This window comes from Schistocerca piceifrons, chromosome 2 (assembly GCF_021461385.2).
Source record: "Schistocerca piceifrons isolate TAMUIC-IGC-003096 chromosome 2, iqSchPice1.1, whole genome shotgun sequence".
In the NCBI taxonomy this organism is placed as follows: Eukaryota; Metazoa; Arthropoda; class Insecta; order Orthoptera; family Acrididae; genus Schistocerca; species Schistocerca piceifrons.
Genome location: NC_060139.1, coordinates 802,944,674 through 802,958,095, shown reverse-complemented (window position 1 = coordinate 802,958,095; position 13,422 = coordinate 802,944,674). Strand labels below are relative to the sequence as shown.

Sequence of the window (13,422 nt, the reverse complement as noted above, 5' to 3'; positions counted from 1 at the left end):
ATGTAATGTTTATATTCGTATTATTCTTATGCTGAATAGTGATACAGTCATAACTGAAACACGAATCTAGGATGACTAACATCTGTGCAGAATGTAATGTACTAAAGAGGCGTCTGCAAATATTTTGAAACGGAGAAAATTTTTCGCTAAACTCTCGTTCGGAACAAATTCAATCATACGCCGTCTATTATTTGGTTCTTGTTGATCATTATCAAAGAAAGCAGCAGTGTAAGTAACAACAAATAGCAGTCTCTTGCCGTTGTTTCGGTTAGAGACAATTCCTCTCTTTTATTTTATTGTAAGCGGCGGTAGCACGCACAAAAGCGAGCTATGCCGCGAGCGGCGACAGGCCGTAAACATGCACTATCAGAATGCGACAAACAATGCACGACACAGTACAGTAATGCATTTTCAGCTTAGAGTGACGCAAACACCTATAACAAAGAGAACGGTACTTATCAGGTCAAAGCAAAATAAGCAATCGATTCAAACCAGACGAAGCACGTGAAAAAGGAACGGTACCCGTATAAATACGGACGGAGCACCTGACGTATAGCAATGGCTACCTGGTAAAGCTTAAGTGCTAAGCTTACGACTCGAATCAAACTACTGTAGGTGAATCGTGATTCATTCGACCTAAATTGTGTCTCGTGTTACAATGGACCACCTTTGTTTCCATTTGGAGGTACGGCCTAAAACTTTTCTCTCCCCTCGAATTTAGAATCTCAAATTTCACGTGTGGCTTAGATTCGGGAAATTTTTTTTTTCCTTTATTTCGTTCTCATTTTTCAGGTGCGGCTTAGATTCGAGTGCGGCTTAGATTCGAGTAAATACGGTAACTGTTTCAATGCTTCTGTGCATGGTTGAATTAGTCTGATCTTGTCCACATAACACAGGGGCTGAAAAATATCTCTAGATTCATCATTTAATAATGATTTTTGAAACCTCGAATGTAGGGTTTGGCGGGACAGTTGATGTCTATCTTTAAACACGTGTCAGTTTTGATTTTACAGCATTGATGTGATATTCTCCCGGTTCAAACAAACCTGTCAGTGTTTGCACTGCCTTTTTTTTATACACAGCCGACTACAAAACTGAAGCACCCAGAAGGAGGGGAGGAAACGAAATGAAATTTGGTGGGTGTGAGAGTATGTGATGTTATTTAAGTGATTACAAAATTGAGTAAAATTTACAAAGAACTTTGCAGTATGGGCCAACTTATCAGTATGATGTTGCACCTCCTATGGCCTGGCTGCATGAATTGATTCTGTTGGGAGGGTATCATGAAAGCTTTGCATCCTCTCCTGAGGGAAACTGGCCCACATCGGAAGGACGATGGTTCAGTCCTGCGTTCGACCATCGTGATTTAGGTTTTCTGTGATTTCCCTAAATCGCTCCAGGCAAATGCCGGGATGGTTCCTTTGAAAGGGCACGGCCGACTTCCTTCCCCATCCTTTCCTAATCCTATGAGACCGATAACCTCGCTGTTTGGTCTCTTCCTCCAAACAACCAACCAATCCAACTGCCCCACAACTATTGTAACTGGTAGTGGATGCTGGCACTAGGATGGAGTTGATGTCCAAACTGGTCCTGTACCTGTTCTATCAGGGACAGATATGGGGACCTTGCTGTCCACAAGAATACCTCAACAACACACATAGGGACAAATTCCATGTACAGATGAGCATGTCCTGTTGAAAAATGGCACCAAAATACTATCGAATGAGAGGTAATATGTGAGAATGAAGGATGTCAGTGATGTAATGTTGGACCATCAGAGTTCCCTCAACCACTACCAGATATGACTTGAACTCATACCTAAAGGCTCCCCACACCATGACACCATAATGATCACCATGCTGCCTCTCTAACACATTGTAAAAATGGCGCCTCTCCCCAGGTCGCTGCTGTACTTATCAACCGTGGTCATCTGGGATACCCAGAACCTCAATGCATCACCGAACACAATGTGATGCAATTAATGAGCAGTCTATGCTTTTCAGTCATGGCACTACTCCAAATTCAGCTGTTTCTGTTGTGGTGTTAATGGCAGGCTATGCCTGGGTTGGTATTTCTTCAGTTTGGCTGCTGCTAATCTCTGATCAATGGTGCTGGACGACGCAGAATGTTGCAGGAAGTGCATTACTTGTCTTCTGATGGTAGGCAAAGATGTAAAGGGGTTACGATGTGCTTGGTGCACAATACAACGATCCTCCCTTATGGTGGACCAGAATCTTGGCGATGGGTATGCCTCCCCTCACGTTCCCTTGCAGTTCAACATCTTCCTCTATAAAGTCTGAATGCCTCACAGATTTGGATAGATAACTAATGGAGACCCACAATGAGGTCCCTTTCAAAGTCAGTGAGGTGCTGATAACGCTGTCTCACACTAATATGCTGCATCTCTGTGTCCTTCACAGGGATCACTAAACATCTGACGCTGTTCACGTTACTTTTATATCCTACGAGGCCTGATGACAACTCTAAACACGAACAACAGTAATGCACTCTCCTGGCCATTCTCCCTGTCATAGAGAAATGCAACTCTAAACATATACATGCCCAGTAATGGTACGTACGTGTATGAAGTTACTTTGCCAGCCCACAATGTCTTCTGGGTGCTTCACATTTTTTGTCAGGCAGTGTATATGTTCAACATTCTCTTTTAGACCTATTTGATATGAGTCACACACATTTAAGCAATGTTCTAGCACAGGTCCACAGGTCTTTTGCAAGCAGTCTCCTTTGTTGGTGCTTGAATTTTCCCAGTATCCTATCAGTGAAATGAAGCCTGTCACCTGCCTTTCCTATTACTGACCCTATGTGATAATTCCGTTTCATATCCCTGCAATTTGTTACACCCACGTATTTGTATGAGAAGACTGATTCTAAATGTGAATTATTGATGTTTTGGTCAGAGAGTATTACGTCTTTTCAAAATGCATTGAACATAAACTTTCACCAATAACCCAAAAAACAAAAGGATCTTTAGATATATAAAGATTCTTTTTAATTGTTTTGTCGAAGGAATCTCTCTCTAAAGATTGTAAAGGTATTCCTGCTACACTATGTACACGTAATTGTTGCATTAATCTCTTCGTGATCTATAACATTAAACTGAGGTGACAAAAATCATGGTATATCTCGTAAAATTGTGTCGGACCTTCCTTTTGCCCGGCTTAGCTCAGTAACTCGACGTGGTATGGAATCAACATCTCGTTGAAGGTCCCCTGCAGAAGTACTGAGCCATGCTGCCTCTATAGCCGTCCATAGTTACGGCAGTGCTGCTGGTGCAGGCTTTTGTGCACAAACTGAACCCTCGATAATGTCCCATAAATGTTCTACGGGACTCCTGTCGGGCGATTTGAGTGGCCAGATCATTAGCCCGAACTGTTCAGAATGTTCTGCAAACCAATCAGGAACAATTGTGGCCAGTGACATGGCACACTGTCATCCATAAAGATTCATCGTCGTTCGGAAACGCATAGTCCGTGAACAGCTGCAAATGGTCTCAAAGTAGCCGAACATAACCATTTACAGTCAGTGATTGGTTGAGTTGGAGCAGAGGACCCAGTCCAGTCCATTTAAACACAGCCCACACCATAAGAGTGACGGAGTAAATTGAAAAAGTTCAAAGAAAGGCAGCACGTTTTGTATTATCGCGAAATATGGGAGAGAGTGTCACAGAAATGATACAGGATTTGGTCTGGACACGATTAAAAGAAAGGCGTTTTTCGTTGCGACGGAATCTTCTCGCGAAATTCCAATCACCAACTTTCTCCTCCGAATGCGAAAATATTTTGTTGATACCGACCTACATAGGGAGGAAAAATCTTCACGATAAAATAAGGGAAATCAGAGCTCGTACGGAAAGATATAGGTGTTCATTCTTTCCGCGTGCTATACGCAATTGGAATAGTAGGGAATTGTGAAGGTGGTTCGATGAACCCTCTGCCAGGCACTTGAATGCGATTTGCCGAGTATCCACGTAGATGTAGATGTAGATGTGGATGTCTGTTAGCACTGAAAACTGTACGCGAGCGCCGCTGCTCACGGTCATTAAGTGAAGGCTGTGGTGAGAGGTAATGCCTGAAATTGTGTATTCTCGCCGAACTCTTGACACTGTGGATCTCGGGATATTGAATTCCCTAACGATTTCCGAAACAGAATGTCCCAGCCGTCTAGCCCCAACTGCTATTCCGCGTTAAAAATCTGATAATTCCAGTTGTGCGGCCATAATTACGTCGGAAACCTTTTCACATGAATCACCTGAGTACAATTGCAGCTCCGCCGATGCACTACCTACTCTCTGATACCTTGTGCAGCGATGCTAACGCCATCTGTGTGCGTGCGTACCTCTATCCCGTGACGTTTGTCACCTCAGTGTGCGTCTCCACATTTGTTAGTCATTTATAATTACGTTATTACATAAATTGTTTGTATAGAGTAATCGTACATAGTTGTTCTCCAGTCGTTAAAAGAGTTACCAGTCAGCTAAGAAAATCCTTGGATGAAAATTTGTCTGCGGAAGGGACATCCGCAATGATGATACCTTTTCATTTCAGCTTCTTCCGAGCAGTGCTGTCTGTCACAGTTTTTCTGAGAGTTTGCCTTGTGGAAGGGGCACGAGTGATAAGAACTGTTGGGGTTTAAAGGTTATTAAGAGGCAACAGAAGTAATATAGGGCGAAAGGACTGGGAATCTGGACTGAAAGCTCTTTAAAAAGTTGAGTGGTGAAGGTGTTGATAGAAATATTGAAGAGCGAATTTTTAAAAAGGCGTCACAAAAATAAGCTAATGCTTTGTGGTAATGTTTTTAATGTGTTTAGCAGTCTATGAACGATAATTAGTACACTTACCTCTCGTCACTCGCGCCAAATATGTTTCTGGGTCCCAGAGGACACCGGTCACAATCAGCACTGTTCCAGTCCCAGGCGCCTGAGACTTTGCTGCTCAAGATGTGCTTCACCAGACGACAGTCACGCACGAGAAGGAACGGCTGATCGAAGGCAAACATGCCCACATACGGCTGGTGCCCGTGTTCCTCGTATACTTTCTTGAGCAGCTGGGCCACACTCAAGCGCGACAGGACAATGTCCGCAAAGTTACCGAGAAAAGGCAGGGGCTTTATGTAGGGAACATCTTGCTTGATCCAGAAGTTGAAATGCCGCGAGGCGTATACGTAGGCCATAGTCCAGAAGGCGAAAAGGAGGAAGCACAGATCAGGCCACAGTGCATCCGTCAATACTCCCATCTTTGGGTGGTGCTGAAAAACTGGACGGTCGACTATATGAAATGGCGTCTTGAAGAGGTATCCTGCAACAGGAGAAAGCATGAGACATTGTAGGAATGTTCAACACGTAACAATTCTCACAAAAACGATTATTTCTCAAAATCATTGAAATCTGCTTCATGTGCAGGTTGCTACAAACAATTCATCAGATTTCGTACGACTATATCTTCCACACGACTGAAGATAAAACTTTGGGGTGAATTTAAATTTACTTTAGAACTACAGAGTTTTAGTTTTCTTGAGAACCGTATGTTTTTGTACGGGTATATTTTCTATACGCCCTCAGACATAACATTGGAGTACTTTTTACAATTACCTTTAGGATCAAGTTTTTCATTTATCTTTCACAAATGTTTAATGTGATTTGCGGTGACGCAGTTTACCAGAAGTTGCTGTACAGTTAGCCCAGATGCATAAAATGACGAGCTTTAGTTAAATCGCGGTCTAAGACGCTGTAGTCATGGACTGTGCGGCTGGGCCCGGCGGAGGTTCGAGTCCTCCCTCGGGCACGGGTGTGTGTGTTTGTCCTTAGGATCATTTAGGTTAAGTAGTGTGTAAACTTAGGGACTGATGACCTTAGCAGTTAAGTGCCATAAGATTTCATACGCATTTGAACATTTTTTAGTTAAACCCTATGAAGAGATCCGCTTGCATATGTGGGCTTCACCATCGAATGCATGGAGTTCAGCTTATAGGTAAATGGAAATGAGCGTTTGGCACCCGTGCCCGGGAGGCCCCATCCAGGTTAGGGCGGCCGCCAAGTGCAAGTCTTATTTCAGTCGACAGCACATTGGGCGACTTGCGCGCCGGTGATGAGGATGAAATGATGATGAGGACAACACAACTCCCAGTCCCCGAGCGGAGAAAATCTCCAACCCGGCCGGGAATCGAACCCGCGCCCACTTGCGTAGGAGGCAAGCACGTTACCACCCAGCTAAGCAGGCTATTGAGTGTATTCTAAAACAAAGCACATCCCATGTGTATCATGCGGTAGCTGACATTAGTAAACAACTAACAAGGCGAAGAAAATTGATAGTGGTGATGATAATGGCACCGAACGACCGCCGTGTCATCCTCAGCCGATAGGCGTCATTGGATGAGGATATGGAGGGGCATGTAGTAGCACACCGCTCTCCCGACCGTTGTCAGTTTTCGACCGGAGCCACTATTTCTCAATCAAGTAGCTCCTCAATTGACCTCATAAGGGCTGAGTGCACCCAGTTTTCCAACAGCGCTCGGCATGCCCGGACGATGACCCATCCAAGTGCTAGCCAAGCCTGAAGAACTTAACTTCAGTGATCTTTAACGGGAACCGGTGTTACCACTATGGTAAGGCCTTTGTTGAGTATAACGAGAATGTTACAAAGAGGTGTGTTACGTGCCACGTAAGAGGAAAAAGAAGTAAAACGGCATACCAGTTTAAAAAGACTCTTTTGAGGTCTTCCACATCCACATACAGCTGATGTGTATTAAATCTGATTTCACAGCAATCAGGGAGTATTTAAATAGGATCTCATTGGATTAACAGGAATTTTTCGTAGACATACCAAAAAGAAAATCAAATGCCGTGTCATCAAATGTCATTGGGGAACAATGTGGAATAGCCGGTCCAGCTCATTGTTAAGAAATGTTTTACATGCAGGTACCTGTTTAGTGGTGCTCCGTATTGCAGAAAAACGAAATTTTCAGCAAGTTCTCGCAATGGTGGAAAAAGTCACATCTGCAATATATGCAGGTATGTGATTCTAAGCCGGTCGGAGTTGCCGTGCGGTTCTAGGCGCTACAGTCTGGAACCGAGCGACCGCTCCGGTCGCAGGTTCGAATCCTGCCTCGGGCATGGATGTGTGTAGTGTCCTTAGGTTAGTTAGGTTTAATTAGTTCTAAGTTCTAGGCGACTGATGACCTCAGAACTTAAGCCGCATAGTGCTCAGAGCCATTTGAACCATATGATTCTAAAGCCGTTCTCACACGGGACGTGTTTCTCATCGCATCGCATCTGCATGCTCTGAAACGGCCTGCTACATCTCTCGGAACACAAAGTGCTTGTCATCGTGATTTTCCATGTTGGTGATCTCCAGCGGCAGTTCCCGGCTGCATCTGGCGCATACATTACACAGTTTATTTACGATAATGGACATAGCTGCGTTAACTCTTTTAGCAACTGTCAAGGAATTGCGGAGAAAAACGCAAAGAAGATTCTGGACGCGTCGATGGCTTCAACCGCGAACTCCTGGCAGAGGAGCACTACACAATGCTGTACAACGATCTGAGATGCATACTAGTAGAAGTTATTCCTCAACTCAATCGAATCTTCATCCAATTTTCGGTTTTAAATTGAATATAGTCCAAGTATACTGTGTAATGTCAGTTTATGCATGCATAATACCCATGGGTTTGACGTTACATTGACTGCCATCACTCTGAAGTAACGTACGTCATCACATAGATTTCAATATCGAGATTCGTTTCATAATTTCATTTGAATGACAGAGGAGACGTTTTCGAAGCTGCTCACCATCACTGAGAAAGATACTTACCGGCAAGACACAAGATGAGGCAGTCTATCAAACGAAGAGACAGGTACATATGTTTCACAAAAAGTTTTGTAATAGAAAAAACTTCCAGTGTGTAACTTGTGTCTAATCTCTGGCATAGTCTGGTTGTTACGTTAAGATTTCAGTCGTTGGCCTTTGCAACAAGAATTGCAGCAAATATATTATTTACGATAAATAACACCGACTACTGCAGATAATATTTCTATTAAATTTATAAAAGTGACCCAGAATCTGTAAAAACCAAAGATTAAAAAAATTTTTGAAGAAAGTGGACGCAAACCTGCTATCTTTCTCTTCACTGCACACAAAAAATTGTTCAAATGGCTCTGAGCACTATGGGACTCAACTGCTGAGGTCATCAGTCCCCTAGAACTTAGAACTACTTAAACCTAACTAACATAAAGACATAACACACATCCATGCCCGAGGCAGGATTCGAACCTGCGACCGTAGCGGTCGCGCGGTTCCAGACTGTACGGCCTAGAACCGCTCGACCACTTCGGCCGGCTCACTGCACACAACTCACAATGCTATCAACTATGCTGTAACTTCGACATAGCAACCAGGACTCAGTGTCTACAGATGTCGTGATTTGAGCAAAAAGACACGATTTTGACAGATCATCATTGTACTGTAGCTTTGAAACGGTATACTTTCACAACAGAGAAGTTATAACACTAAAAATGCAATTACAGGAAGTGCTAAGGTGCAGTTACGTTGTACCCGCTTCTTCCGTAGTGTGATGCAGCTGGAAACTGTACGATGAGTGATGCAGAATGAACGAGACAAGTCGTGATTCACTTTTCGGTAGTTAATGATAATCACTCATTGTAATGATTTATTTCTGCTAAACATGCGAATTCCTTAATTTGGTTTCGGTATGGAGAGCGGAAAGATGACTAGGTGTGCTGAAAGCCTGACCTGTAATGAAGCCCGAGAATGAGGTTAAGTTGGAATGTGACTGTTTTGTTTAGAGCTGGCGAAGCCAACGAAACTCAACACAAAACTGTAATTGGCGTAGTAGACTGACGTACAGTGTAGCCTGAGATGCATTTATGCTCTTCATTGCAGTAGCTTATTTGTATGTCTTATTTTGCCGATAATTCCGACGATATGGTTAAATTTTAAACTAATAGAATAAAATAATAGTTGACTTTATTTACAAACCGCAAGCAATTACGACCGAACATTCTGACTGACAACTGACTTACTATTCATACGGTGCTCACTTCCCGTCATTCACTGCAGCACGAAACGGAAGAGCTAGGCTGTCACTTTATTATAATAAATCACAGCTAAAACGACGCATTTCGAGATATACTCAGTTTGCTGATGCTTTGAAACAACTTGCATTCATACCACGTAATCTATGATAACGAAAATGCACAAAAATGGCGTTCAACGCCATATAATATGGCGCCTCCTAAGTTCTGCTTGTGACGTGAACAGAATTTCGCATCTCACTGGCCACGTTTCTCTCCAAGAGGCACAAATCTTACATGCCAGAATCTTTATTTCACGCTCCGCGGTGTAGTGGAACGTGGAATTCCACATTGTGACGTCACCAGCACATCGTCCACATGCGTTTTCATGTACCGTGAGACGACGGCTTAAATCCTTTTTTTCTTTTGCAAACAAGGGGGAGCTGTAAATTTCTTTTCTTTTTCTCGGGAAACGTAGCAAAACACATGATGTTCGTAGAGAGCCTCTCTCATGGTTGACTACTACCTGTAACTGCTGTGTGTCCTATATTCTTACGTTGGCGCGGTTCACTTTTCCCATCACTGAACATCAAATGTGAAAGGAAATTGTTTTCTTCCACCTCCACTCCCAAAACGAATTGACAAAACTCTATACGTTGCTTACCACCATCGTGTAGCGCATGTAGCAATCGAATCTTGAACGTTTTGAAACATAAACACGCTGATACATTATAAATGCGTAACTTGCGGCTGGCACAACGAGTAGATTTTTGTGGAGTACGTGTGATACTCTACTGAATGTGCTCCGCCCCTTGAAGGAGCACATTGACTAACATATGAATTTTCCCTTACATAAACGACCAACGTCCGGGAATTGCTGATGGCACACTGGAATATACTGAGCAGTAGGAGGTGCAATGCCGTATTCCAGACGAAAAAGCCCTTGTTGCGGTTCTAACTAAATTGCACTAGTCAACGCAAAACACCTTTTGTTGATGTGTTATTGCCATCTCTTTATGACGCACATTAGATTATGAACGAGCGAGCGAGAGTGCTAGCTGCATCACGGAGACAACTGCTAGTAATCACATGAACCAAAACTTACAATTGGCACCGAGGTAAGCATTTAGTTTTGATGCATAAGTTAAAAGTCGCTCTAAGTCTCTGTCTTCATTCTTGTAGCAGATACCGACCTACGAAAGCGCATGACTCTTCTTAAATACCATGTTCCGCGGTGTGTCTTAGCATATTTGGCCTCAAGATGGAACCAGTATCCCGAAACAAACACCTTAAGAAAAGAAAAGTTGTTTTAATTGTAGTGGAGCTGTTAATGTTAAAAGTATGTTATTGCTTATGCTTCGAGTGACCATGTTTCTGTGCACTATTACGAGCGGTGGCCAGAGGTACTCATTTGGGGACTTAGCTTTGGTAATACCAAGGGACTTGTTCGGTACAGGTATGTACACTCCTGGAAATTGAAATAAGAACACCGTGAATTCATTGTCCCAGGAAGGGGAAACTTTATTGACACATTCCTGGGGTCAGATACATCACATGATCACACTGACAGAACCACAGGCACATAGACACAGGCAACAGAGCATGCACAATGTCGGCACTAGTACAGTGTATATCCACCTTTCGCAGCAATGCAGGCTGCTATTCTCCCATGGAGACGATCGTAGAGATGCTGGATGTAGTCCTGTGGAACGGCTTGCCATGCCATTTCCACCTGGCGCCTCAGTTGGACCAGCGTTCGTGCTGGACGTGCAGACCGCGTGAGACGACGCTTCATCCAGTCCCAAACATGCTCAATGGGGGACAGATCCGGAGATCTTGCTGGCCAGGGTAGTTGACTTACACCTTCTAGAGCACGTTGGGTGGCACGGGATACATGCGGACGTGCATTGTCCTGTTGGAACAGCAAGTTCCCTTGCCGGTCTAGGAATGGTAGAACGATGGGTTCGATGACGGTTTGGATGTACCGTGCACTATTCAGTGTCCCCTCGACGATCACCAGTGGTGTACGGCCAGTGTAGGAGATCGCTCCCCACACCATGACGCCGGGTGTTGGCCCTGTGTGCCTCGGTCGTATGCAGTCCTGATTGTGGCGCTCACCTGCACGGCGCCAAACACGCATACGACCATCATTGGCACCAAGGCAGAAGCGACTCCCATCGCTGAAGACGACACGTCTCCATTCGTCCCTCCATTCACGCCTGTCGCGACACCACTGGAGGCGGGCTGCACGATGTTGGGGCGTGAGCGGAAGACGGCCTAACGGTGTGCGGGACCGTAGCCCAGCTTCATGGAGACGGTTGCGAATGGTCCTCGCCGATGCCCCAGGAGCAACAGTGTCCCTAATTTGCTGGGAAGTGGCGGTGCGGTCCCCTACGGCACTGCGTAGGATCCTACGGTCTTGGCGTGCATCCGTGCGTCGCTGCGGTCCGGTCCCAGGTCGACGGGCACGTGCACCTTCCGCCGACCACTGGCGACAACATCGATGTACTGTGGAGACCTCACGCCCCACGTGTTGAGCAATTCGGCGGTACGTCCACCCGGCCTCCCGCATGTCCACTATACGCCCTCGCTCAAAGTCCGTCAACTGCACATACGGTTCACGTCCACGCTGTCGCGGCATGCTATCAGTGTTAAAGACTGCGATGGAGCTCCGTATGCCACGGCAAACTGGCTGACACTGACGGCGGCGGTGCACAAATGCTGCGCAGCTAGCGCCATTCGACGGCCAACACCGCGGTTCCTGGTGTGTCCGCTGTGCCATGCGTGTGATCATTGCTAGTACAGCCCTCTCGCAGTGTCCGGAGCAAGTATGGTGGGTCTGACACACCGGTGTCAATGTGTTCTTTTTTCCATTTCCAGGAGTGTATTTACACGTTTTTTTCTGCCCATCAAGAAACTGGCGACTGAGTTGCTGCATTACTAACTGTCTGTCAGTTGTTAGAAACTGAACTAACCTTATATGCAGTCTGAAGCGATGAGCGATGAATGAAAATTTGTACCAAGACTGGGATCCGAACCTGAGTCTCTTGCTCATTAGGCAGATAAGCTAACCACTAAACCAACTCGACACAGTGGCATTGCACAACTGCACAGGCTGGCCTGTGCCATTCACACCTCAGAGAGGAGTGCTGGATTAGCCTGTACAGGGGTGCAAGGCCACTATGCCAGAGTGGTGTAGTGGTTAGCCCATACGGGGTTCAAAACCCGGTCTTAGTACAAATTTTCATTCATCGTTTCAGTCTGCATATATACGTCATAGATGTCTGAGACTTGAAAAGGTCTCTGGAATCATATAATTTCATTTGAGCTAACCTTGTCACACACATATTGTTTGCCATAGAAACGACAAAGGTGGTTTGAGGCATGAACGATTTTTCAATCGGCTGGTCACAGTATCGTTTGTTACGACAAGAACGTTGTTCAGAGGTGAAAGTATGGACGATCGAAATCTCGAGCGATAGTAAGATCTGTAGCAAAACACAAAATTATCGGCCGATGATAATCGGCGAAGGAGCCCCGCATACAGTTAAGCGTGACTGGCCGAGAAAATGCTGATTTTAGTCGGCCGCTTGAATAAAACGGAGAGTGTGTTTCATTTCACACTTGTAGGCCTACGTATATTAAAGCAACTAAAAGCCTTTAACTACTTGAAGTATTATCATGAACGACATTGTTACATAATATGTAATTAAATAACTGTAACCTATCAAAGTCGTGCAGGTTCAGAATTTCGATGGGCTTGATTCCAGATTTTTTCAAAACCTAACGTATTGATCTTTCACTTGTTCAAATGGTTCAAATGGCTCTGAGCACTATGCGACTTAATTTCTGAGGTCATCAGTCGCCTAGAACTTAGAACTAATTAAACCTAACTAACCTAAGGACATCACACACATCCATGCCCGAGGCAGGACTCGAACCTGCGACCGCAGCGGTCGCTCGGCTCTGGACTATAGCGCCTAGAACCGCACGGCCACTCCGGCCGGCGATCTTTCACTTGTCCTTGCACTTATTAACTGATGAATCTACCATTTTCTCCACCATTATTTCTGTCTCAGTTTTAGAAGAAATGCATACGCATTCTACCGCTTGAAAATCCACGCTTATCTGTACTATTGTGTGCGTTTTGGTCAATTTCTCTGTGGTACGACTTATGTCTTAGTGCGTGCCCAACCATTCTGTCTTCGGTTCATCATATTCTTTATTGTCCTACATGTATTTTGTCCTTGTTATGTTGCAGAACTTCATCGTTCCTTATTTGATCCGTCCATCGAAGTTTCAACAGTCTCCTGTAACACCACATTTTAGAAGCTTCTGAGCGTTTGATTGCCGATCTTTGTCACCCAGCCGAT

The 13,422-nt window shown here is 44.7% G+C and overlaps 1 protein-coding gene across 1 annotated transcript in view; it reads right to left on the bottom strand.

The window, feature by feature from the left end:
* Positions 1 to 13,422, bottom strand: part of LOC124775866 (cytochrome P450 6j1-like) — a 165,368-nt gene that overhangs the window by 81,989 nt on the left and 69,957 nt on the right. Inside the window, exon 2 of the mRNA XM_047250700.1 lies at positions 4,859 to 5,315. Within this exon, the coding sequence (XP_047106656.1) occupies positions 4,859 to 5,315 (457 nt within the window). The remainder of the gene's footprint in view (positions 1 to 4,858; positions 5,316 to 13,422) is intronic.